This window comes from Lissotriton helveticus, chromosome 11 (genome assembly GCF_964261635.1).
Source record: "Lissotriton helveticus chromosome 11, aLisHel1.1, whole genome shotgun sequence".
NCBI classification, from domain to species: Eukaryota; Metazoa; Chordata; class Amphibia; order Caudata; family Salamandridae; genus Lissotriton; species Lissotriton helveticus.
This window is the reverse complement of record NC_136072.1, coordinates 977321927-977344658: the sequence shown is the minus strand read 5'-3', so window position 1 is coordinate 977344658 and position 22732 is coordinate 977321927. Positions and strand designations below refer to the sequence as shown.

The window sequence follows — 22732 nt, the reverse complement described above, 5'->3', positions numbered from 1 at the left end:
TTCAGTAAATGAAAAAGCAGGAGGTCTGCTTTCCATCACAGGCATAGGTATCTGCATTTGCGTCTTTTTGACAGAATCTTGCCTCTGCTGCTATGGGACTTAAATACATTGGGCCACAAACTTCTTATTTTTTTTAAGGCAACACATTGTTCACAATTTTTATGAAATTCAAATTTGCAGTGGTTCATATATCTGTAATTAACATAAAATTAAAAACATCAGCGGACGGTAAAACTTGAGATTCCTTTAAGCAGACCGTTTGATCTTCCATCACAACCTCTATTACTGTGTGGATATGCAGAAAGTTAATTTTTTTCAATTCCACTATATTTCATGAGTAAAATACTTTTTTTAAATTGTATTTTAATCCAAATCGAAACGCCTTTTGATCAGTTGCAGTTGTGTTTCAGGATACAGTTGTAAAGAGAGGATAGCTCAGCGAGTTGGATTACTTCTGCTGAAACATGCTGTGCTCTTTAAATCCCAGCGAGGCCGACTCTACCTTCGGTTCTTTCAGTGTTTCTATATTGAGTATCATTAAATAGAGTTATAGTAACATAAATGAGTTACTGTATTTGCAAATGGCAGAAAAGTGCTTTATAAAAACAAGCTATTATTGTGTGGTTTTTAGCCACCGGCCTAAAAAATGTCCAGAAAAAAATAAAAATTCCTGTGGAACAAAATGTCTAAATTGACATTGTTAGACAACGGATATCATTTCCAAGAGGTAGCCTGAATCACCGAGTATTATGTTAACAGCAGTTCAGTTGATGGGCAAAGACACATAGATAAGCATCTTCATTCAGCGGAAATCATTTAGAACTGGCCTGCTGACACTTCCTTGATGCATTGCAGTTGTGAGTTGAAAGTGTTCTGCGCCTCAGAAGTATTTAGATTGTTATTGTGGTCCAACCTTCATGCATGGTTCATTGTATGTAGTGAATGGTTGGGGTGCAAGACTGCAGTCAAAGTTCACCATTTGCCCCCGAGAGTTCTATGGGTCACGCTGGAGTGTGTCAGCCACCACAGAACATAACATGCAAATCATACCTAGAAACCCTACCTATCTTGGTGAACACGAGGTTTGTAAATTAATGAATCTATCAGTCAAGTGCATAGAGGTAATCCCATTAGGGTTTCACATTTTATTAGTCGGTTATTATTGTTATCATACATAATAATAATAATAATAATAATAATAATAATAATAATAATAATAATAATAATAAACACAAGTAAGTTGTACCACTTTGGTGCTCTAGCAGCTTGAAACTACTTCTGTGAATATAAGATAAGCAAGGAAAAGTATTTTTCCATGTTGGAAACCTACTGTAATACTTTTGCTAAATGACTTCGTAAGTGTGCCATGTAAGCCCACAGGCAGGTGGCCTAATGTTTAAAAGTGGGACACACTAGGGGGCAAATTTATGAAAATGTGGATCGGTGCAGCGCCGCAAAGCAATTCACTTTGCTGAACTGCGTCACTGGGAAAGGGCAGAAATCCACCATATTTAAAACGCATGGCACGTTTCTGACTTTTCCCCCTGCGCTGGTGCACAATGGGCTGCCTAGTGCCAATGCAGGCACCCTTGCACCATCATGCAAGGGTGCCTGTGTTGCATGCAGGATTGTTGTTGTGCAAGAAGGGACACCTTCCTGCAAAAAAACAACCCTGCAGAGTGCAGCACACAAAGAAAGAGGAAGTAACAAGGAGAAATAAATATATTTCTCCTCATTATGCCTTTTCTGAGGAGGCGTATCTTTTTGGCACATTCCTAGGTTCACATGCTCTTGTGAATCTGTGAATGTATCGTAAACCATGGGATTTGTGTGAGAACACCAACACAATGCCCATGGAATGCCTTCCCAGTGCAGAACAATGCAACACAGAGATTGTGCTGTGTTGCATTACTCCAGACCTTTGGAGCCACTCAAAGCCATGCAAAGGGGCTTCAAAAAGAGGTTTGTATCACGCATGTACCATATTGTATGGTGCAAATGTGATGCAACCCTCTCATAAATATGCCCCTAAGTATCAATAAAATGTATCTTTCTCACAGTGAACTGTTACCCAAAGCTCTGTATCACTCTATAAGAGAAACTTCATTTCCATGAAAAGGCTACATTGTGAATAAAAACTGATTTCCCAAAGACAGCCTAGGAAAATGTTAGATAAGTAATTCAAAGTTTCTTTTCACTTGTCATTAAAGGAGAAGGCTATGCTGAAAGTATACCTAATAGAAAAATAACGTTTTAGTGTAGTATGTGCTGCCTGAGAGCCACCTTGGTTAAAACCAGTTTTCCTGGTATCCCCACTACAAAGACTTTAGTCAAATTACCACAAGGGGTGTTAATGATAGCCTCCAGGAGGAAAATGTATTTGTCTCTGGTAGCAAAAAGGCTGAAGTGATGTCAACTTAGCAGGGATGAGTGATCAGGCTGGAAACAGTAAAATATGGTAGCACAGATAGCTAGCACAAATGTAGATTCCAAATGGCCTATCAGGATGTGAAACAAATACATTCTAGAGACTCCTCAGATTTCTGCATGGGCTCCCAGCAAGATGTAAAACTGGTTTTAGTAAAGGGAAAGGGGGGGCTATATTATTTCAATTGGGGTAATTTTGAAAATGAATTCCACTCTTTTCCATAGGGACACCATGTAAGAGGGACTCTGGGAGGGTTTGCTGTAAGTTGGTAAATGGATTGCTGCAAGATAAGGTGTCCAAAAGCACTAACAGCCTGATTCATCAAGCTTAATTGCGCTCGCAAAGGGCCAGATTCTGAGAATCTGGCCCTTTGCGAGTGCAATTTTTGCATTTGGGATTCATCATCCCAAATGCAAAATTCGCTATTAAAGAATTCGCATATTGGCGAGGAATTGCATTTAAGGAATCTCTATTTAAGATTCCTTAAATGCAATTCATGAACCATTTTAAAATACCGAAATCGCAATTTTGGGCCGCTATTTACCGCGAGGTCAAACCTCGTGGTAAATAGCGAAAACTTAGAAAAATGCATTTAAATGCATTTTTCTAAGTTGCATGTTACACACACACATGTCCTTTGGACATGTGTGTGCGCAACACCAATGTAGATTACATTTCAGGGGTGCTACAGGGTGTCCTTTGGACACCCCTGGCACCCTTGAAATCGCTATCTTATTTGCGATTAGCAAATTGCTATTCGCAAATAAGGAATAACTCCCCATTCATTCCTATGAGCCTTTAGGCCCATAGGAATGAATGGGGAGTTATTCCTTATTTGCGATTAGCAATTTGCTAATCGCAAATAAGGAATGTGTAGGAATCGCATTTCTTTATGCAATTTCTACATGAATCCCGTTTTGCAAGTCCTTAATAGCGATTCCTTATGAATCGCTATTAGGGGCTCGCAAAACGGGAGAATGATGAATCAGGCTGCAACTTTGTAATCTTGCTCTAACTGGAGCAATTCACTCAATCATCTCTCACTGCCTCACCCCCTGACCACATTCAAAGAAAATATTAGAGCCTGTAATAGAAACGGGCAAAGAGAATGATAAGTGAGAAAATAGACACTGGACACCACCACTCTGACTTGTCACTTCTGATGGACACTGATGTTTGCAGGTCGTAGTGATCATCTAACAGCAGTAGAAGATATCTTACTAACCTGCTATGAAAGTTCTGCATCTCTGTGTAACAGTAACACGGATATATCTTAACTATATCTTGGCGTCACCAACTGTGCGATATGAAACTTTCTATTCCTGAAACTGAGGCATAACAAGAGAAGAGTACCTTTGCGTACGTTTACCATGACTTCTCACCTATTGGTATGATAACTACCTCAAGCATCATTAGTATGTGCCGTGTTATGAAGATAAGCTTACTTTCTGATTGCTTCTTGTGCTCCTGGAAAAGGAGTTAAAAGGAATTAGTAGTTATGTGGTTTCTGTTGTCAGTTCTTATATCACTTGCTCTAGTTCTTCACACATAATCATGTACACAAATCATGTATAACCATTATCTTGACTTAGAAAATCTTCTTGTTCCATCACAGAATCAAACCACAAACCCCTTGCGCCACCTGTGTGTCATTTTTTCCCAAATAAAAAGTGATGCACCAGCGGCACAAGAGGCTTGGAAATAAGCCCCCCGTCTTTAAATCTGACAGATCGTAAGGTGGCAAAGCTCCAAGTCAAATATTCAAAATAGTTCAAAGTTCAGTTCTCATAATGACTTGATTTTCAGTATACTTCTCTGAAATCAAAAAATGAAACTTATACCCAATTATCCAAAATGACCACAGTCATCTCCAACTAATATGAGAGTTCAAGGTCTGCTTGGAAATGTCAGAGCACTCTCAGGTAGTTTGTTCTCATGGAAAGCTCTGAGACTCTGTGAACACCACCAGCCTTTTCTTCTCTGAAATGGTCTGCACAAAAGTGGGTTTGGAGTACCGTGCCACGACGACCACCATTCCATAAGTGGTAATGTATGCCTCCTGACCAGTGCCGAATTTGAGCCAGTGTTTGCCGGTGCTTGGTACCAGCACCTATTTCGCAACACTCGCACTTGGTGCATAGTGGTGCTGTTTGTCTAATTTTTAGAAGAGCACAACAAAAGTACTTATTTATTCAAATTACATTAAAAAATAATAATACCTGATCCAGGGCTTTCTTAAAACTTTGGGTGGCCTGGAATAGTTTCATTCTTACACTTGTAGAAGTATGATGGTTAACCATTGTGTTAGTACCTGCAATGTTTGTGCTGGGAGGGCGAATGGATGGTGAAAGCTGCACTGGTCTCCTGAGGAGGGCCTGGCACTTACTTTTTAATTTCTTTTACAAATTCGGCCCTGCTTGGGGGGCGCTAGAGGGCGCACTAGCTAATGGCCGCACCTCTGTGAGGCTCTGGCTGCCTGGCCAGCATTATCCTGCTTTCATCCGCTTCCCCTGCAGATGGATGCCTGAAGATTGCACCGCTGCTGGCTACACCCGATCTGCGGCGCCGGTCCAAATCTGGAGGAGATCCGAAGCCCAGAGCCTGAGTTATGGCGCCTTGAAAGTGCCCCGAGGTGCGCTGCTGCGGAGGACCGCTGGCCGGAACCGGGAGCTGGGCCACTTGAGGCCGTGGCTTCACACGAGGCGGCTAGGCCTTGACATCGCGTAACCCGGCCGGACCTGCAGGGAGCCTGCTGGACGAGTGCCGTGGACTGGCGGAGGTGAGTCTCGCCCCCCCCCCCCTGAGAACGCTGCACTGGGGGGTAGGGCTGATCACCGCGCCACCTCCCCTGCAGCGGCGGCGGACGGACGGGTGTCTGCACCCTGAACCCGGCGGAGGCCGCAGCGGCCATCCCCGAGGGCGCAACCCTCCGCCTGGAGGACTTCACCCGGACCCAGTAGGGAATATCGCTGCACCTACACACGGCGGTTGGCTGCACCCCTGATCCCGGCGGAGGCTGCGGCGGACACCCCCGAGGGCGCAAACCTTCATCATTGAGGACTCCCTCCGGGCCCAGTAGGGACTATCACTGCGCTCACGCAAGGCGGCAGCGGGTGCCGCCGGCGATTTCGAGCCACTAAGTGCGGGGTCCCGCCGGCAGCTACGGCTGGGGCGTAGGCACTCTGAACTCGCCTTCCACTGCTCTTTTCTGCCCGAGGCGCTCCTACTGCTGTCGGGGGCTGCTGTGCTGGGGGCTGAGCCGGCTCCCAGGTCTGGTGGGGGCTGCATATACTCCATTGACAAGCCGCTGCCACGGTTGCCTCTGGGGTACTATATTTGGAACGACCTGCGCGTGGGCTCTGCTTGTGGGACCTGGCGGGCCAACCACTCATTCCAACCACTGGGTGCCAACAGTTTGGTCACCATGGGCAAGAACGATGCCAAGCAACCCAAACTGTCCTTCGAACCTGCAGCTTCGAAGAAACCAACACGTGGCGCAGGGAGCTCCACGGGACAGCCAAGCGCCGGGACCCCTCCTGCGGTCATAACACCTGAATTGCGCCTGATCATAGAGGAGATGCGCCAGGGCTTCGCCACGGTTGTGGACAAGGTGGATCGGCTATCTTCCAGGATGGACGGCGTGGTACAAAAAGTGGAGGTGCATGAGGAACGGCTCTCTGAGGCGGAGCGATGCATTTCCACGGCCGAAGACACTGCCGCGACGCACGACACACGCCTTACCCGCATGGACAACATCCTCAGAGTGATAGCGGCGAAGAATGAGGAATTGGAGGCGAGAAGTAGACGCAATAACATCCGCGTCACGGGGGTTCCGGAGTCCACCAACACTGGACGCATGGAGGACTATGTTGAACGCATACTGCAAACGGCTGTGGGCAAGGAGGCCTTCTCGAGCCAATTCATAGTTGAGAGAGCGCACCGCTCCCTGGGCCCGGTCCCCAAGCCGGGAACACCACCGCGGCCTATCATCGCCCGGTTACTTAACTACCGTGACAGGGACGTTGCCCTTCGAGCTGCCCGCACGCATCGGAATTTGTCCTGTGATGGTGTACAGTTTTCACTCTACCCGGACTTCACGCCCATGGTACAGGACCAACGGAAAAAGTTCCTGGAAGTGAAAAAGAAATTGAGGGATATGCAGATCGACTACGCCCTTCTGTACCCGGCCCGGCTCCGGGTGACCCATCAGGGCAAACAGCACTTCTTCACGAACCCGCAGCACGCTGAGGATTATGTTAAACGGCTTCGCACTGAAAGGAGAGACAGACGTAACGAGGGTGAGGATGAAGCGGGAGGGAATCCTGCTGCACAAGATGAATGACTCATAACGGCGCCCTCATGAAGTTTCTGCCACTCGCACCCTGTCGCACTGCTGGAGTAGGGGCTGGGAGCTGCTGGCGGTGACATTGGTGTTCCCGCCCTGGTTGCTCCGAGGAGGCATGCTCCTTCATCGTTTGCTTTTGGTACCTACCTTACTGCGCCATGGACCCCCAGCAGACTACTGGCCCAGCTGGTGCGCACTACTCCTTTGCTTGACTAGCGCCTGGATCGCACGCACTGATAAAGACACAAGTGACTGTGCGGGTGGCAGTTGGGAATGGGACGGGGTCAATGAAGTTATTGTTGTTTTCTACAATTGGAGGGCTGTGGGTCCGATACTGATGGTTTTTCGTTGAGGCTTACATCTACAGGACTACTTTAGGCCAGGCACCACCCCTTCTTCTCTGTCTTCCCCATATGGTATATGCGGGAGGGGAGGGGAGTGTTGGGGTGAGTAGACGTGTGCCTCTGATGCCCCCAGGAGGGGATTCCCCACATGGTTTTTCTATGGTTATTGAGTACGGGGTTTGGGAGGGGGGGGAGGGATCGTAATACTGGCAAGTTTGGGTTGCTTCAGTGGGTTGGGGGAGGGCTTGGGGAGTGGGGTTTCTGTTACTGTGAACGGAGTGAGGAGGAATGTTCACTTGTTGGGGGGGGGGAATGTTGGGAGAATGAATGACTGTGCGGATGGTAGTCATGGCATGTGTGTTGGGACTGGACGTGCGGGTTGTGGCAGTGTGTCTGACCAGGACACCCGACGATACTGTGCGCTGTGGTTTTTGGTACAGGATGCGGCACCACAGGGTGCTGGGACTCTTTGCACTCATTGGGTACAGGGATGTGATGATGAGCACGGGTGATCATACTTTGAATACTGTGTCTGTAATATCCTGGAATGTCAGAGGCCTTAATAATCCACGGAAATGTAGGAATGTGCTGGGATACTTAGATAGACACCAGGTGCAAATAGCTCTACTCCAGGAGACTCACCTTAATCCACGTTGCATCCCCCGCTTTGCAGACAGATGGGCGACCGTGCGGGAGTTCTTCTCCTATTCCACCTATTCCAGGGGCACTGCCATTCTGATCAATAAACGACTAGCGTTCCAAAAACTGGGTGTTCGAACGGATAGTGAGGGGAGATACGTGATCCTCTGGGGGAGACTGGGCACTGATGTTGTTATGCTCATAAACTGTTACGCACCCAACATTGACACGCCTGGGTTCTTCTTGTCACTATGGGGACATGCACTTGAGGTCGAGGCCACACATGTAATCTGGGGGGGGGACTTTAATCTCTCCTTGTACCCGGGGGCGGACAGGTCAGACGGTAGCGGACAGTACAATACGAAAGCCGGGGAGGCGTTGCGGGGCATACTGGCGGAAGCGGGATTGTTGGACAGCTGGAGGCACTTACATCCGGGGGCTAGGGAGGGCACCCACTTCACCACGCATGCACGCTCGTGGGCCAGGATTGATTACTGCTTCATCTCACGTGGTCTGGCTGGTGGCGTCGCCAAGGTGCGGCACCTACCTCGAACATATTCGGATCACTGCCCTGTGCTGACCGTCCTGGAATTGCCTGGTTATGCGAGAATACGCCCACCGTGGCGGCTATTCCCCTCGGCCCTCCTTGACCCGGTATTCAAACAAGAACTCGGAGAGGAAATCGAGGCCTTCTTCCCTAGGAACAAGGGGTCTGTTGCTAGGGTTGAGACGATTTGGGAGGCTTTTAAGGTCACAGTGCGCGGAGTCACAATCTCTAAAAGCTGTGGCGTGTTGAGGGACATAGTGCGCACGTTGACGGGTATTGAATCGGAACTTAAAGCGTTAGAGGCGGAGATGGTTGGAAACCCTTGCCCTGACCTAGCGATAGCATTCAGAGCCAAGTTATCCGAATTTGAGGAGGAGGCAGCCAGGGAAGCCAAATTCCGTGGTAAGTACTGGACGGCTCGACGCTATTGCGAAGGAGATAGGCCGGGAAAAGTCTTAGCAGCGCTCACTAGACACCAGCGATTTGCCACGCACATACTGGAAATCACTGATGGCGAAGGCAGAACTTGTCAGGACACCAGGGGGATACAGGACACCTTCCTGCAGCATTATAAACAGCTGTATACCACGCAGCAGACTGGAGAGGTTGACCTCAGTGGGTTCCTCGATGACATTGCACTGTGTTGGCTGAGTGATGGTGATAGGGCTTTCCTGGGGTGTCCTTTCGAGATTGATGAAATCCGAGAAGCGATCATGTCCTTAAGTAACGGTAAAGCCGCGGGACTGGACGGCCTACCAGCCGAATTTTATAAATGTTACATAGACATAATGGCACCAGTGCTGAAGGAGGTGTTTGAGGAGTCGCTGGAGGAGGGGATACTACCGGGCTCTATGAGGGAGGTGGCAATCACTTCGCTGCTTAAGCCGGGGAAAGACCCGAAGGATACCGATGCCTATAGGCCCTTATCGCTGCTAAATTGCGACGCAAAGATTCTAGCGAAAGTGCTCGCGACTAGATTATCCCTACTTATGACTACCCTGGTGCTGCCGGATCAATCTGGATTTGTCCCGGGTAGAGCTACATCCCATAACCTCCGCACCCTGTTCTCCCTCATACCTACCATCTCGCCGGACCTGCCGGTCGCTGCTGTATTTCTGGACGCCACCAAGGCGTTTGACTCGGTGGAATGGGGCTATCTCCTGGCCATATTAGGCAGGATGGGCTTCCCCCGGATCTTCATTGCCTGGGTGTCATTGCTTTACACCTCTCCAGTTGCTAGGGTCATCATCAACGGAGTGTTGTCGACGCAGATGCCAATCACGAGAGGGACTCGACAGGGCTGCCCATTGTCGCCCCTGCTCTTTGCCCTAGCTATCGAACCCCTGGCTTGCAAGATCCGGCAGTTGCATAAGGACAGAGCCTTTAATTGCAACCAGAGACAGATAGGCATATCCCTCTATGCGGATGACGTTACCTTGTATGTGCGGCGCCCGCAAGAACACCTCAACCCCCTATTGAGAGAATTCGTGTTATTTGGTGGCGTCTCCGGCGTACACATCAATTGGAAGAAGTCGCAGTTCTTCCCCCTCACGCCTTCGGTGGCCCCTTTCCCGCTTGATTACCCGCTGGAGTGGTGTAATACGGATTTGAAATACCTGGGAATTGTTGTGTCACTCGCTAAGGAGGACACGGTCCGACTGAACTACGGGGTGGCCATCTCCAAATTAGCCGATACTGTGTCTCGCTGGTTGGCCCTCCCACTGTCGATGGCGGGAAGAGCCTCCCTGATAAAAATGGTCATCCTCCCACGCTTCCTATACCTCTTTCAAAATATACCCTATTACCCGGGAGCCTACTTCTTCAAAAGGCTTCGGTCTGAACTGCTTCGCCTATTTTGGGGCGGGAAACAGCCGCGCCTCAGCTGGAAAGTATTGACACAACCGTATGACAGGGGTGGATTCGACGTGCCTGACTTGGAGGTATATTACCTCAGTGCGCAGGCTCAGCATGCTTATTATTGGATTAACCCCACCCCCTTTATGCCTCAGGTGGCAGCTGAGGACTGGATAGTTCACCCGCTGCCGCTTAAGGGCATGCTGCTGGGCCTGATCGGGGACGTTGAGACGCCTGCCACCACTGTAACTTGTACCATGGACGCTTGGCGAAGGGTGACTAGATTACTGGAAGCCCCCATGCTCTACTCACCGGCGCTGCCCCTTTCATATCATCCGCAGTTATCGCTCCTGACGGAAAATGGATTTCATTCCATGTGCAACCGCATCCAACTTCATACCTGGGGGGACTTATTTCATGAGAAGCAGTTCCGCACTAAGGAGCAGTTCTTTTGTGCTACTCCCCCGACGCCAATGGAGGTCTTTTATTACATCAGGCTCCGTCAGGGTATGAAGGAGATTATTCCTGGCTACCCGGAGGAACCGGGCACGGTCCTGCCGCTGCACGTCATGCTTGTTTCGGACGGCAGACATTTGGTGTCGAAGCTATATTCGGCCATTCGAGAGCAACGGCCCCCTGTTCCGTCCAAGGCACGTACTGCCTGGGACGCTGACCTACCCGCTGCACTCACTGATGAACAGTGGAGATACTGCTGCTCGGTTACCGCAAGAGTCTCCTCTAGTTGTAGACTGAAAATTATCCACTATAAATCTGTGCAACGGTATTACTATACCCCAGTTCGGAAACTGCGATTTCGACTGTCGGATGACGACAGATGTGCGCGGTGCCGTGCAGAGGGCGCAGGTTTCCTCCATCTGGCCTGGGAATGTGGAGTAATTCGGGAATACTGGGAGCAGGTTCATGCTGCGTTGCAGGTGATGATCGATGGCCCTCTTGACCTTGAGCCAGTGGTGATGTTGCTGGGTTATACCAAACACGTTCCCAAATCGGATCGCAAGTTTGTCGATCTCGCGCTCCTTCTTGCTAAACGGAGGATTGCATGCAGATGGGGAAGAGGGAGGGCACCTAAGTTTAAGGAGTGGCTAGACGACCTCAGGTACTGCCAGGACCAACATGGCGTTTATGCGGACCTGATGCCTGCCCGCTGTAGACCCAGTGACTTTTGGTCCCCCTTGCAGGTTTACTGGCTGTCCCAAGCTGCCGGCAGCGACTCCTCTGGTGAAGACGAGCCGATACCTGGCCCATGAACGTAAAAATGCACATTACACTGCACTCACCGCAATGCATACCGCCCGATAGATTGGCCCTTGACCAGCAGGGCTCCACCTCCCATATTCCTCCCATGGTTGGCTCCCTGGGGCGCGAAGCGGCTCCCTATCCACTGGGCACACACATAACATATTGATACACCGGGCGCCGGGGTTGTCTCACTGGGCGACGACAGGGAGACTGCGGACTGATGACATTACGAACTCCTGTTTTTCCTTGTCGGGGGGATGCCTGACTACGAGGGTGGGGGGGGGTCCCCCCCTTTGCTATTTGCACAGTTAAGATGGCGGGGGGAGGGTTACAGGCACAGTGGCTTCTGACTCCGGAACATTGTTGGAATTCATCTATGTTGTCCCTTGCCCGTTGTAGATGATGGTTGTCCGCTGAATGTACCATGATCGATACTGTACAGGATAATTGATGCTGTTACTGTCATGACTATGTGATGCACTATGTTAATAAAAAAGGTTTAATAAAAAAATAAAAAAAATAAAAAAAATTCGGCCCTGCTTCTGACATTACTCCGCGCAGGAGGTATTTGTGGAAAAGACTGGGTGTAGGAAATTCTCCAGGCACCGGCACCTTACAACCCTGACCTGTAGGAGCTTCAAGAAGAACACGCAAGGTCCTATGTAATTGTTGGGATCAGAAATCAGAAGGAAATTGATGGCACCTAGGGAGTGAACATACTCTACAAGGGCCAATCAGTAGGAATCCTGTTGCTACTACAGGGGCACAAACAGCAGTTCTGCTCTGAGGGCAACTCAGCTCACCACTTGGAAGTGGGCCTCATGAGAGATCTGGGGGCACTGCCAGAAAGTCACTTTTTGTGACGTTCCATGGCGCAGGGGCCGGCTCCATATTTACAAGGCAGCACTAAGCCAATTTTTTGGCTTAATGCTGCCTCATAAATATTGTCCTCTCTAACGCAATTTTCTGCATTAAAGGGGTGTACAAATGGTGTTGCTGGGGACGTTCCCAGCAACATCCATGGCATTTTGACACTGCCCCAGATTTATGAGAAATTGTAAATCTGAGACAGCGACAAAAACGTACGCCTTCCCAAGGAGGCACAACGAAGAGAAATATCTTTATTTTTCCTCGTTTTTTTCCTTGCATGCTGCAGCACACATGGAAAAAGGAAAAACCTCTTGTGATTGTTTTTGTGCAGGAAGATTTCCCTTCCTGCACACAAACAATCTCCCCCCCCCCCAACGCAGGCACCCTTGCACCATGGTGCAAAGGTGCCTGCGTTGGGGCACGGCAGCCCATTGTGTGCCGGCGCATAGATACGGCGCATTCCTGCCCTTTTCTTTTGCCATAGGGCAGTGCAGCAGGAAAGCCAGCTTCGCTTCCCTACTGCAAAAATACATAAATGATGCCCTTGGTGCTTAAAACTCTGCCCTGTGGATCTATAGAGCTCAGGAGTGACTTTCCCAACCTCTGAGAAACTTTTAGGTCTAGTGATTATTTGACATCTAGAGGACAAGGTCAATGTGCCATGGTTAACTCAATTAGTGTGTGCCTTCAGCAGTCATGACTCCCAAGTTCATCCCTTTCAAATCTTTTACCTGAAAAGAAAAGACTTCACTGGTGCCTCATAGTAAGACTGTTGGATTAGTGGAGTCCTGCCCAGCTGCAGCATCCAGCCTTTCCCCACTTGAGCAAGTCCAGGGGTGTAACTTGGGACTAGGACAAAGTGGCAAAGTAATGTTCGTGGTGAAATGGCATTGCCCTGCTATAGAATTCCGGGAACCAAAAACAAAGTTCTTTGATAAAAGGTTTGAGCAATGTGACCTGCTAGACTCACTTGAACCTACCATAGGTCCTGGTCTACTGCGAACCCTGACTTTCAATTGGCAATTTTTGTTTTCTTGGCACTTTTACCATAACACATATGAAATCCATATCTGTGGGCACCATTATCCATCTTTACCATTTTTGTTTCTACTAGCTTTTTTTAAACTTTCCAAATGTTTATAAATTGGTTTGGGGAATGTATTTGCATTTTGTTTGTAACTTTAGTGTTTTTGAAACTGCCTGAACTTGGCACAGGGATTTCTGGAGAATTGCTTGCTGCTCTTATAATTGCTAACAGTTGCTGTGCAGGCTTTCACTTAGGACTGTGTTGGGACCTACGCAGAGTATGTATGTTATGTTGAAAGGGATACCCCATTCTCAAATTACTATGCCAATTTCTGACAGTGCACATTGTTCCAATTTACAAAAAAACAATTCTGAATAACAATGTGTAGCTGAAACCTGTTCACAATCTATAACTGTTTGGCGAAATACTAAAACATTATTCTATTTTTTTTTACACAAAAAGAAATCTGCCACATAGAGAGACTTATGAAGCTATCGGGTTCATTCCAAAATATCTTTTCTATATATGTTTGTTTCTCTTCCTTGCATGGTCCACCCCTTTCACCTACCATAGCTGGGGAGTGGAGGAACTAAGTCTCGGCGGCAAATTTCCCTTGCGGAGTTCCAAAAACCTCTGCTCCAGTTTTTTTTCTCGCTCACGTTTGTCAACGTCAATTTGGCGAGTGCGAGTGAAGAAAATCCACCTCCTGCCAAGATTTTTTCTTGTTCACGATCGTCAAGTTAAAGTTGGCGAGATCGAGCGTGGATAATCAACCTCCCGGTGTGATTTCCCAAAGCGGGCGGTCAGATTTCTCATTGCGAGTGGTCACGTAAAAATCTACTCAAGCATCAGAAGGAAGCAGCGCCCACTTGCACTGTGCACTGTGCATGGTGCCACTCGCAATGATTGTACAGTGCGGACTAGCACCTGGCACTGAAAATCACTGCAAACTGCATTTATCTAATGCACTCCGCTGCTTGCAAGGCTCGGCGGCAGAGGTTTTTTTGCACTTTGTGGAGTTTCGCGTAAGCCCACCCAGGCTTAGGAAGAACTCTTCCTGATATTTTGTGTATCCATGGACAGACTGTTTGAGGACCAGCACGTTTTCGCTGGTGGACAGTAGGTCAGGAGCAGTGGCTTCCTGCACCCCCAGCAGCTCCACTGGCAAGTAAGGACCCGCTGTCTTTAGGCCTGGAATGATCAGGTCCGGAGTCTGTTGTCCCAATGATTCTGGGCCTAGAGACAGTGGGAAATTTATAGTCTGACCAAGCGGTATCTGCCCTTGAGATACCACTAGGCCAGACTTGTAATGGGGGCTTAGATGTGCATAGTCTATGCATAGCTCACAATGAGCATACCTAAGGCAAAGAGATCAGTGAAATTGAAATGTTCCTATAGTGTATTTTTCTTTTTTTCTTTTTAATATTCACTCTTTATGTCCTACATTTCCATCCCACTCTGTGAATTTTACATATGTACTGCTGCACCTATGGCTGAACTTTGTTGAAACCATAAACTTTATATATCTTCACCTTGTTTGTATGAGATTTTCGTGGTCACTCTGCTTACGTGTCTTGGGATACTCACTGATGCAAGTACATATTATATAAACACGTGAATTGCATGAATTTGTACGTGTTTCACACGTTGTGAATCAGAAGTAAATTATGCATGCCTAGCATTAGATGTTTTGAATAGCGTATGTAAACCTGAAAAAGCTGTATAACTTTGGGTCATATTACCAAGAAAGGGCGCTACATTATCGCCGCGTTTATCGTCAGGAAACTGCCTCTAAAGCTTGATAATATGCCCTTGTGAATTCCAATAGAAGCCCAGGTTCTGGTGTTCTGGTATGGGAATTCACAAGGGCATATTATCAAGCCCATTATCGCCGCTTTAGTGGCAGTTTCCTGCCAATAAAAGCGTCGATAATGTAGCGCCCTTTCTTGATAATATGGCCCTTTGTTCGTTATGAGCAGAGGAGAAAGACCCATTGTTCAAGATTACACTAGCTACCCTGTGCATGTAGAAAGGACTCTGTTGTTCGGTACGCCTTGTGAATACCTTTCTTTCAGGCTGTTGCACAGTTCTATCAAAGTGACATTAACTCCATGGACCTCTCTGTAGGTGTTTAAAGGGAAGAAAGACAGCATGCCACCTCACATCTGCGCTGTGGCACAGAGGGCCTACTGGAACATGCTCATGCAGAGACAAGATCAGACCATCGTCGCCCTGGGGAGAAGCGGCGCTGGGAAAACAACGTGCTGCCAGAATGCCCTGGAATACCTGGTGGGCACGGCTGGCAGCGTGGACGCCAGAGTCACAGGTGCAGAACAGAAGAGCGGCGAAGCGCGCATTGTCTGCCTTTATTCAAATCTGAATGTCACTCTGCACAGAGGTTTGCCTTATTTATCAGCTCGTCTGGGACTCGGCTCTCTTGCAGAGGATGTATTTTCATCCTGGTATAAGGAGAAGTAATGCTTTTAGTGGGCAATTGCTATACATATTTGTAATATATTGTTTAGTCCTATGTCCTGAAGACAATGTTAATATGACACCTTCAGGCATGTTTAAATCTAACCACCAAAATTATACTCAAATAAAACACGGTGATGACATGAAATCTCACCTTTCAGCGCTGGTGCCAATACATTTGCAGCAAATACTTGTTTGATTCATGAACAAAACTGGGAACCATTTAGACCTGTTGACCATTCCCCTGAGGGATGGAGGTCATGACCTCCCTGACCCTGAACGATGGCCGTCTGCCCTATGTAGAGATACTCACCTACCTAGTTAGGACCTCTATGATGTGAAGGAAGGTACTACTTCCGGTGTTCCATTGCCAGACCTCCAGCTTTGTCGAGTAGGTGCCATGTTCATAGTTTTTGCCTAGCAAACTAAATTAAAAAGCAAAAGTTTGTGTTTTCAAAATAAAAAAATAATTACCCCCAACCGGTGCTTAATTTGAGCTGGTGGTTTCCGGTGCTCGGCACCAGCACTTAATTGTCTACACCGGTGTTTGTGACAGTCTGCCACTAGGTAGTGTTGTCTGGTTACTTTAGAGATGACCACAACAACAGTTAATTATTAAAGCAATATACATTAAGAATGACTTTTACCTGTCGCCTAAGCCATTCTTACAGCTGTGGGGGCCTGAAATAGTCTAAATGATCACACTTGTAGGAGTATGGTGGTTAGTAGTTGTGTTGTTACTATCATTGGCAGCGCTTGCAGGGGCAATGGGTGGTGCAAGATGCAGTGGCCCCATAACGAGAGCTCTGGCACTTATTTTTTTACAAATTGAGCAATTTCCCCCCCAACATTCAGAGGCTTTTCTTGCTGCTCATGTGTGCCATTATACCTTTTCCCTGCCCAGTACATGCGCCATGCCTAGCGCAGTGGACATGGGCAGGGAAAATTAATGACGGTCATTCGACCCTTAGCAAGGGGCAAACTTCACTGTGAGATAACGATTTCTTGACAGAGGGCCGCTAGGTCAGAGGCTTACATTGGAGGAGTCAACAGAGGCTCTGCTGGAAACAAAGCACTTCAGAGACTCTGAACAAAGCAGGATAAGTGCTAGTTGGGTGGGGGGCAGTACTGCTGAGTTATAGCCATCTGAATGCCCTATTAAATTCTGGAACTCTTAGGACTGGAAATATATGTGACATTGATTTCAGGTCCCGTAGGAACAGTGGAAGCCATCAGATGTGTTTAGGCGGGTGCATGTGATAAATCCAGTGATCTTTAACTCAGAAATATCAAGAAATATCCAGCACCGGGTGGACAGGCAAAACTTCAGCGTATCAGGAAGAAAGGAGGCTACGAACTCAGGGCTGCTCACTAAGCACAGGAAAGGTCAAGGATGCAAATCCCAGTGGCAACATAGTAGTTGTTCATGACCCAGTACATGAACAGGCAGTGGCCACTGATGAGATGTAGCTAGGGTGATGCAGGAATTGCAATCTTTGCATGAGTTATCAGGATTTCAGACGCTATTCGTGCTACATACGGAAGCTCGCCATCTTCCACAACATTTGACACCACGTCCATGCCCGCCATGACAGTTTTCCATGCAATCCTCAAGTGTAGCTTGGTTTATAAAATGTAGCCCTCGTGTCAGTATCATTCTTACTCATGGAACCAGCCACTCCCTCCCCCATATGTGCTGTCAGTGGCTGCCTGCTGCCGTGTTGTGCATTTGTTTGTAAAAATAATAACTTGATTTTGATAGATCACTTTCTGCCAGTTTTTACATTTTATACTGCTTTCAATAGTAGGTCTTACTATTACCAAATGATTGACCTCAGAAGATTGAAGAGCTGAGTTAGTTTTGCCATGATTTAAATTTGTCCCTTGCAAGTTCCACACAGATGTAAGCAGTTAGCCCATAACATACTGAATCACGTTTGTGACCATGAAACTGCAATCTTCAAAGTTTCTCTTGAGGGTCTCCTTAGTGCCCACCTTCTGCACCAAAAGCCCAGCTTGGCACAGAGAATTATAATAACACAAGCAGCTTATCACAGCAGACCCCTTCAAACTGCCATAGCTCCAAAATAAATTCACCCCCAATCATGAACCCAAAAGCAGTAGTTACTCCCACAGTGCTGCAAGGCATCCTGAAAACTTCACCTCCACAACAATCCCTTAAATCGCATGCTGAGACATTGTAGCAGACAAGGTTCGAGTACTTGGCACTAGTATGTGGGTTTAGACCATCATGTCCTGATGTTGCCTAGATTGGAGGTGTGCCTATTAGGTCCAGCTGCGCAACATCAATACCATATTTGCAGGGCATTCATTTAGGGTAAATATCCATGTGATTAATCCAAAGGAAACGCAAAAATGTGATTATTCTAAATGTCTGGCAGTCAAGTGGTAATCCTGAACCTACTTTTGATACCTCTAGCCTAGATATGGGCTGATTCTTGTCAAACACACCAGTATGTTACCTTCTCCTCTCCTGTGTGTTGGGTACAAACTATTACTAATGGTTGACTGCGCATTGATTTAAAGGTACCATACAACATATAGGGCCTTGTTTAGAGTTTGGCGGAATGGATACTCGTCTCAAACATGGCGGATGTCCCTTCTGCCATATTACAAATGCATTATAGCTTACGCCACTTACAATGTAGGAGACGGGATATCTGTCACGCTTTGACGAAGTGTCCCGTCCGACAAACTGTGAATAAAGCCTATGGTTTGCAATACAGTGAAATTGCAGACATCAATTTTCTTTCAACATAAGCACTGCATGTCTTCTATTTCTGTTATATATGATTGGATTTTGTGAAAATAAGACCTTGCCTTTTTACATTATACTAAACAAATGTTGACTTTTTATGAACAAAATGAGAGTAACTTATTTCTGAACATACATTTGATTTTATAGTGGAAAAAATCCAAGCGATGTTTACAATTTTGAAAGCATTTGGCACTGTATCAACGAGCCAAGGCAGCAACTCTACGCGGTTCTCGATGGTCACCTCTCTGGACTTCAATTCTGTCGGCCGAGTGACAGCTGCCCATCTCCAGGTATTTACCGCCCCAGGTGCCACCATGGCAATCTTCATATATCTTCATGTAAATACACAGGCTCACAATTGTATGATTCACACAACCCTCAGAGTCATTGTTCTTAAAATGGTATTCCTAGGGTGAGTGTATCATGATTCATAGTTATTTTATGATGACACAAATATCAATAGCTGGGTCTTCTGGGGCACTCTTCCCTCTACACAGAAACTGGTGCTACTTTTCGTAATTACTTCTATTATGGCTCCAGCTTTTGGTGCTCATAGGGAGTAATGTTGGCGCCCATCCGTCTTTGTAATGTGGCTTACTTCTGAGTTTGGTATAAATTTCATGAGCTTTTAGTATGAGTTGCACTTCCATTAATTATGTGTCCATGGCACACACCTACTTGTGACTGAGTTCAGTGGGCTCAAAGATTCTGCTGCCAGTCTCCTTAGTACTTGATGATTGGGGAGCACCCTTGGACTTCACTGATCTACAATGAGCTGAGCAGTGGAGTCTGAGGGAGCTCCCCACTTACCAAATACGAAGGATAAGACTGACTGCAGAATCTTTGAGCCCAGTGAACTGAGCTTTTAGTCACAAGCACTTGTGGTTTTTGCACAGCGACTGGTTTGCACTAAGGGGCCTATTATGATTGCGGTTTTTCCGCATCCTCCGGGCCGGCGGAAGCCACCGCCGGCCCAGAGGATGCGGAAAAACCGCAGCGGACTCACCAAAGACCCACCACCACATTAGGATGGCTGGTGGGTCCTGGTTTCCGTCCGCAGCTTTTCCGCTGCGGTTGGCTTACAACCACGGCGGAAAAGCTCTAATATGGTGGCGGTGTCTCTCAGACACCGTCCACCATATTAGGAAGTGCTTGAAAAGATGCTTTTCCGCGGCGGATTTTCCGCTGTGGAAAAGCATGTGGAACTTCACTGCGGGGGCCCGTTGCGGGTCCCCTAGGTGAAGGAGGGGTGGGGGGTGCACATGGGGGGTACCTATGGTACCCCCCTGCATTTGTATGCAGAACTCGGCAGGCACCGCGCGGTGCCTGCCGCTTTCTGCATACAAATGCAATGTATGCATTTTTAACATTGCGGCGGGTGCAGCTTGAAGCTGCACCCGCCGCTATGTTAAAGATAGAGGATGTGACCGCCACCCTGGCGGTCACATCCTAATCTTCACGGGGGGAATGCCGCTGCCCATGCGGACGTTCCCCCCTACTCTATGGTGGCGGACGGACTCAGGTCCGTCCGCCATCATAATCGGCCCCTTAGTTTGCACTGCAATAAAGGTACTAATAAGTTGACGCAAAAAATTGACTTTATCCTGCCTCATACATATTATTGTGGCAGGATTCCTAACGTGAATAGTATTAGAAGGGTTGCAAATCTAGTGCAGGAGACCTATAGGAGAAAGCAAATCTTCATTGCTGCATTTGAATTTGCAAAATTATCTTCAGTGCAGTCCCTGTCACGTTAAAGAGACAGGTTGCGGCAAGCGAGCGTCCCCAGGGCTGTACCCAGCACAATGCTCACAGCCTGTATTCACAAAGTAAAATCTCTTTTGCACAGACAGGTTCCTCATTTAGGTAAATGGATACTACCCCTTTCAGGTGTTTGCAGGCAATCAATAATTTGTGACTGCAGTTGCAATCAAATAGTAATCACTAGTAAAGGGGATGCTCATTTTACACTCTGGGCTAGATGTAGGTAATTGTAAATTACCGATTCGAAAATATCGAATTTTACCGATTCGGTATTTTCGAATCGGTAATTGCTATGTAGATAAAAATTTGGTAAAAAATACCTAATCGGTAAGATTCGGTATTTACCGAATCAGTAATTACAGATTCGGTATTTGCCATTCATTCCTATGGGCCTGGTGGCCCATAGGAATGAATGTCAATTACCGAATCGGTAAATACCGATTCAGTAAAATTGGGAAAAAGTCAAGGGTGGCAGGGTGTCACTTTGACACCCTGCTGCACCCCTGATTAGTGCTTGTGTGCACATGTGGCACACATACATGCCCTAAGGGCATGTATGTCTGTCACATGGCACAGGTGTAAATGCACATATTTGCATTTACATAGGAATTTGTTATTTACCACCAACTAATAGTAGGTGGTAAATAACGAATCCTTAAAGCCCAGAAGCACTGTTTACAGTGCTTCCTACACCTCATTTACCGATTCGGTAAATACCGAATCGGTAAATGATGATTCGGTAAATACCGAATCAGTAAATACAGATTTGTTATTTACCGAATCTGTAAAAAAGCCTCCTACATAGGAAAAGTCTATTACCGGTCGGTAACGGCCGAATTCGGCCATTACCGACCGGTAATAGCCTACCTACATCTAGCCTTTTGTTCCTAATAACTCATAACGAGTTATAATCTGTGCACAATGAGTCACAAAGACGTTTGCGACTTCCCATGTAACATTTCTATATTGCAACTTTGGGCATGATTAAAAGTTGGCAGACAGGATACTCCATCACGTTTGCCAAATTATGGTCCGTGGTCCCTCCCTTTTAAGGGTCAGGAGGACTCTCAGCTTTCAGTTGATGGAGTCCCCATTGGCTGCATCGTCGGAAAGTGTCTTGCAACAGCCCAACGGATTGGTGGCTGTCAGAGAATGAACATTTACATTGCCCACCCTACTTAGGATAGACTGCCTGATCTTTTTTTCTATCTGTAAAGTTTCTTCCAATGTAAAACCTGGCGGTCAGAGACCAAAAAAACAAAAATAAATAATGGCCCTCATACCCAATGAAAAAACTCTCTGGGTGTAGGTGGTCATCTGTTTTTTGTTTTTCAATAATAAACTCCCACTTTCGGATTTTGTTTTTGAAAATCGATCTGTTTTTAAAAGTTTGGTGGATGGCCATTAAAACTGACTGCAACCATCTATCAACGTTTTTGTACCTTGACAGGAACCTCCAAGACAGCAGATTTTGTCAAGGTAGAGATCACTGATGGGCTTCTGATGTCCAAATTTGCCAGACGCTAGTCTATCAGGGTGGAGTAGACAATATCTTCTGTCATCCTGACGGATGGAGTGCTATCTGCCAAACTCTAGACCTGACTCTTTGGGTTTTGTAGTCACAAAGTCTGGAAATTTGGGATTCAAAGACACTGTGAGAACAAAACAGTTTATTATATCTGGCCTATTATTCATTTAAAAAACTGAAATACTCTCACTGAATCTTTGTTTTAAGAAAAAAATGCATAGTGAGAAAAGAGAAAGTGTGAGAGAAAATTGCAGGGTTAATTATACAGTGAGTGAGCTTCCTTTCTGAGAGAGACAGGATAATAGATGGGGAAGGAGGTAGAGTTTTTTTGATGTTCCAGGTTAAGATTGAAAACATTGAAAGCCATTTATTTTATATGATGTATGCAGAAGTACTTGAAATGTCTCTACTACGATTTGTTGTATTTAAACCATCACTTTTAGATGTACTATTTGTGACATATAACATCTAGGGGCAAAATACTTCTCCGTCAAGGTTATCATTCCATTGATGTTTGTGCCTGGTGATATTGCAGGTATGCATTATTGATGGTAGTATGGAAATCCCATCAGTGGTAGTATTACGGGTTAATACATCTACAATCAGTAGAACACACATGCTCATGAGTTCAGTACTGGAATATGTACCGCAAGGAGTTAAGATTAATTATGTACAATCAAAATGCCGGAAAGCAAAAAATTATATTTTAGTTTCATTGGAAGGGTTTGGGCCCTTGCAAAACAAAACACACCTGGATCAATACCTGAGTGTTTAGTGATTACATATAACAATCACTTCAGTGTTAATGCAATAAACAGTGGTGGTCGTTGTACAACCAGTAGTAATCCAGCAGGGCAGGCTCTATTGATTGG

General features: G+C 46.6%; 1 protein-coding gene across 1 annotated transcript in view; it reads left to right on the top strand.

Annotated features, from left to right (window-relative positions):
- Positions 1–22732, top strand: part of MYO18B (myosin XVIIIB) — a 1710199-nt gene that overhangs the window by 165292 nt on the left and 1522175 nt on the right. Inside the window, exons 9-10 of the mRNA XM_078665559.1 lie at positions 15442–15640; positions 18716–18858. Coding sequence (XP_078521685.1) covers positions 15442–15640; positions 18716–18858 — 342 coding nt within the window. The remainder of the gene's footprint in view (positions 1–15441; positions 15641–18715; positions 18859–22732) is intronic.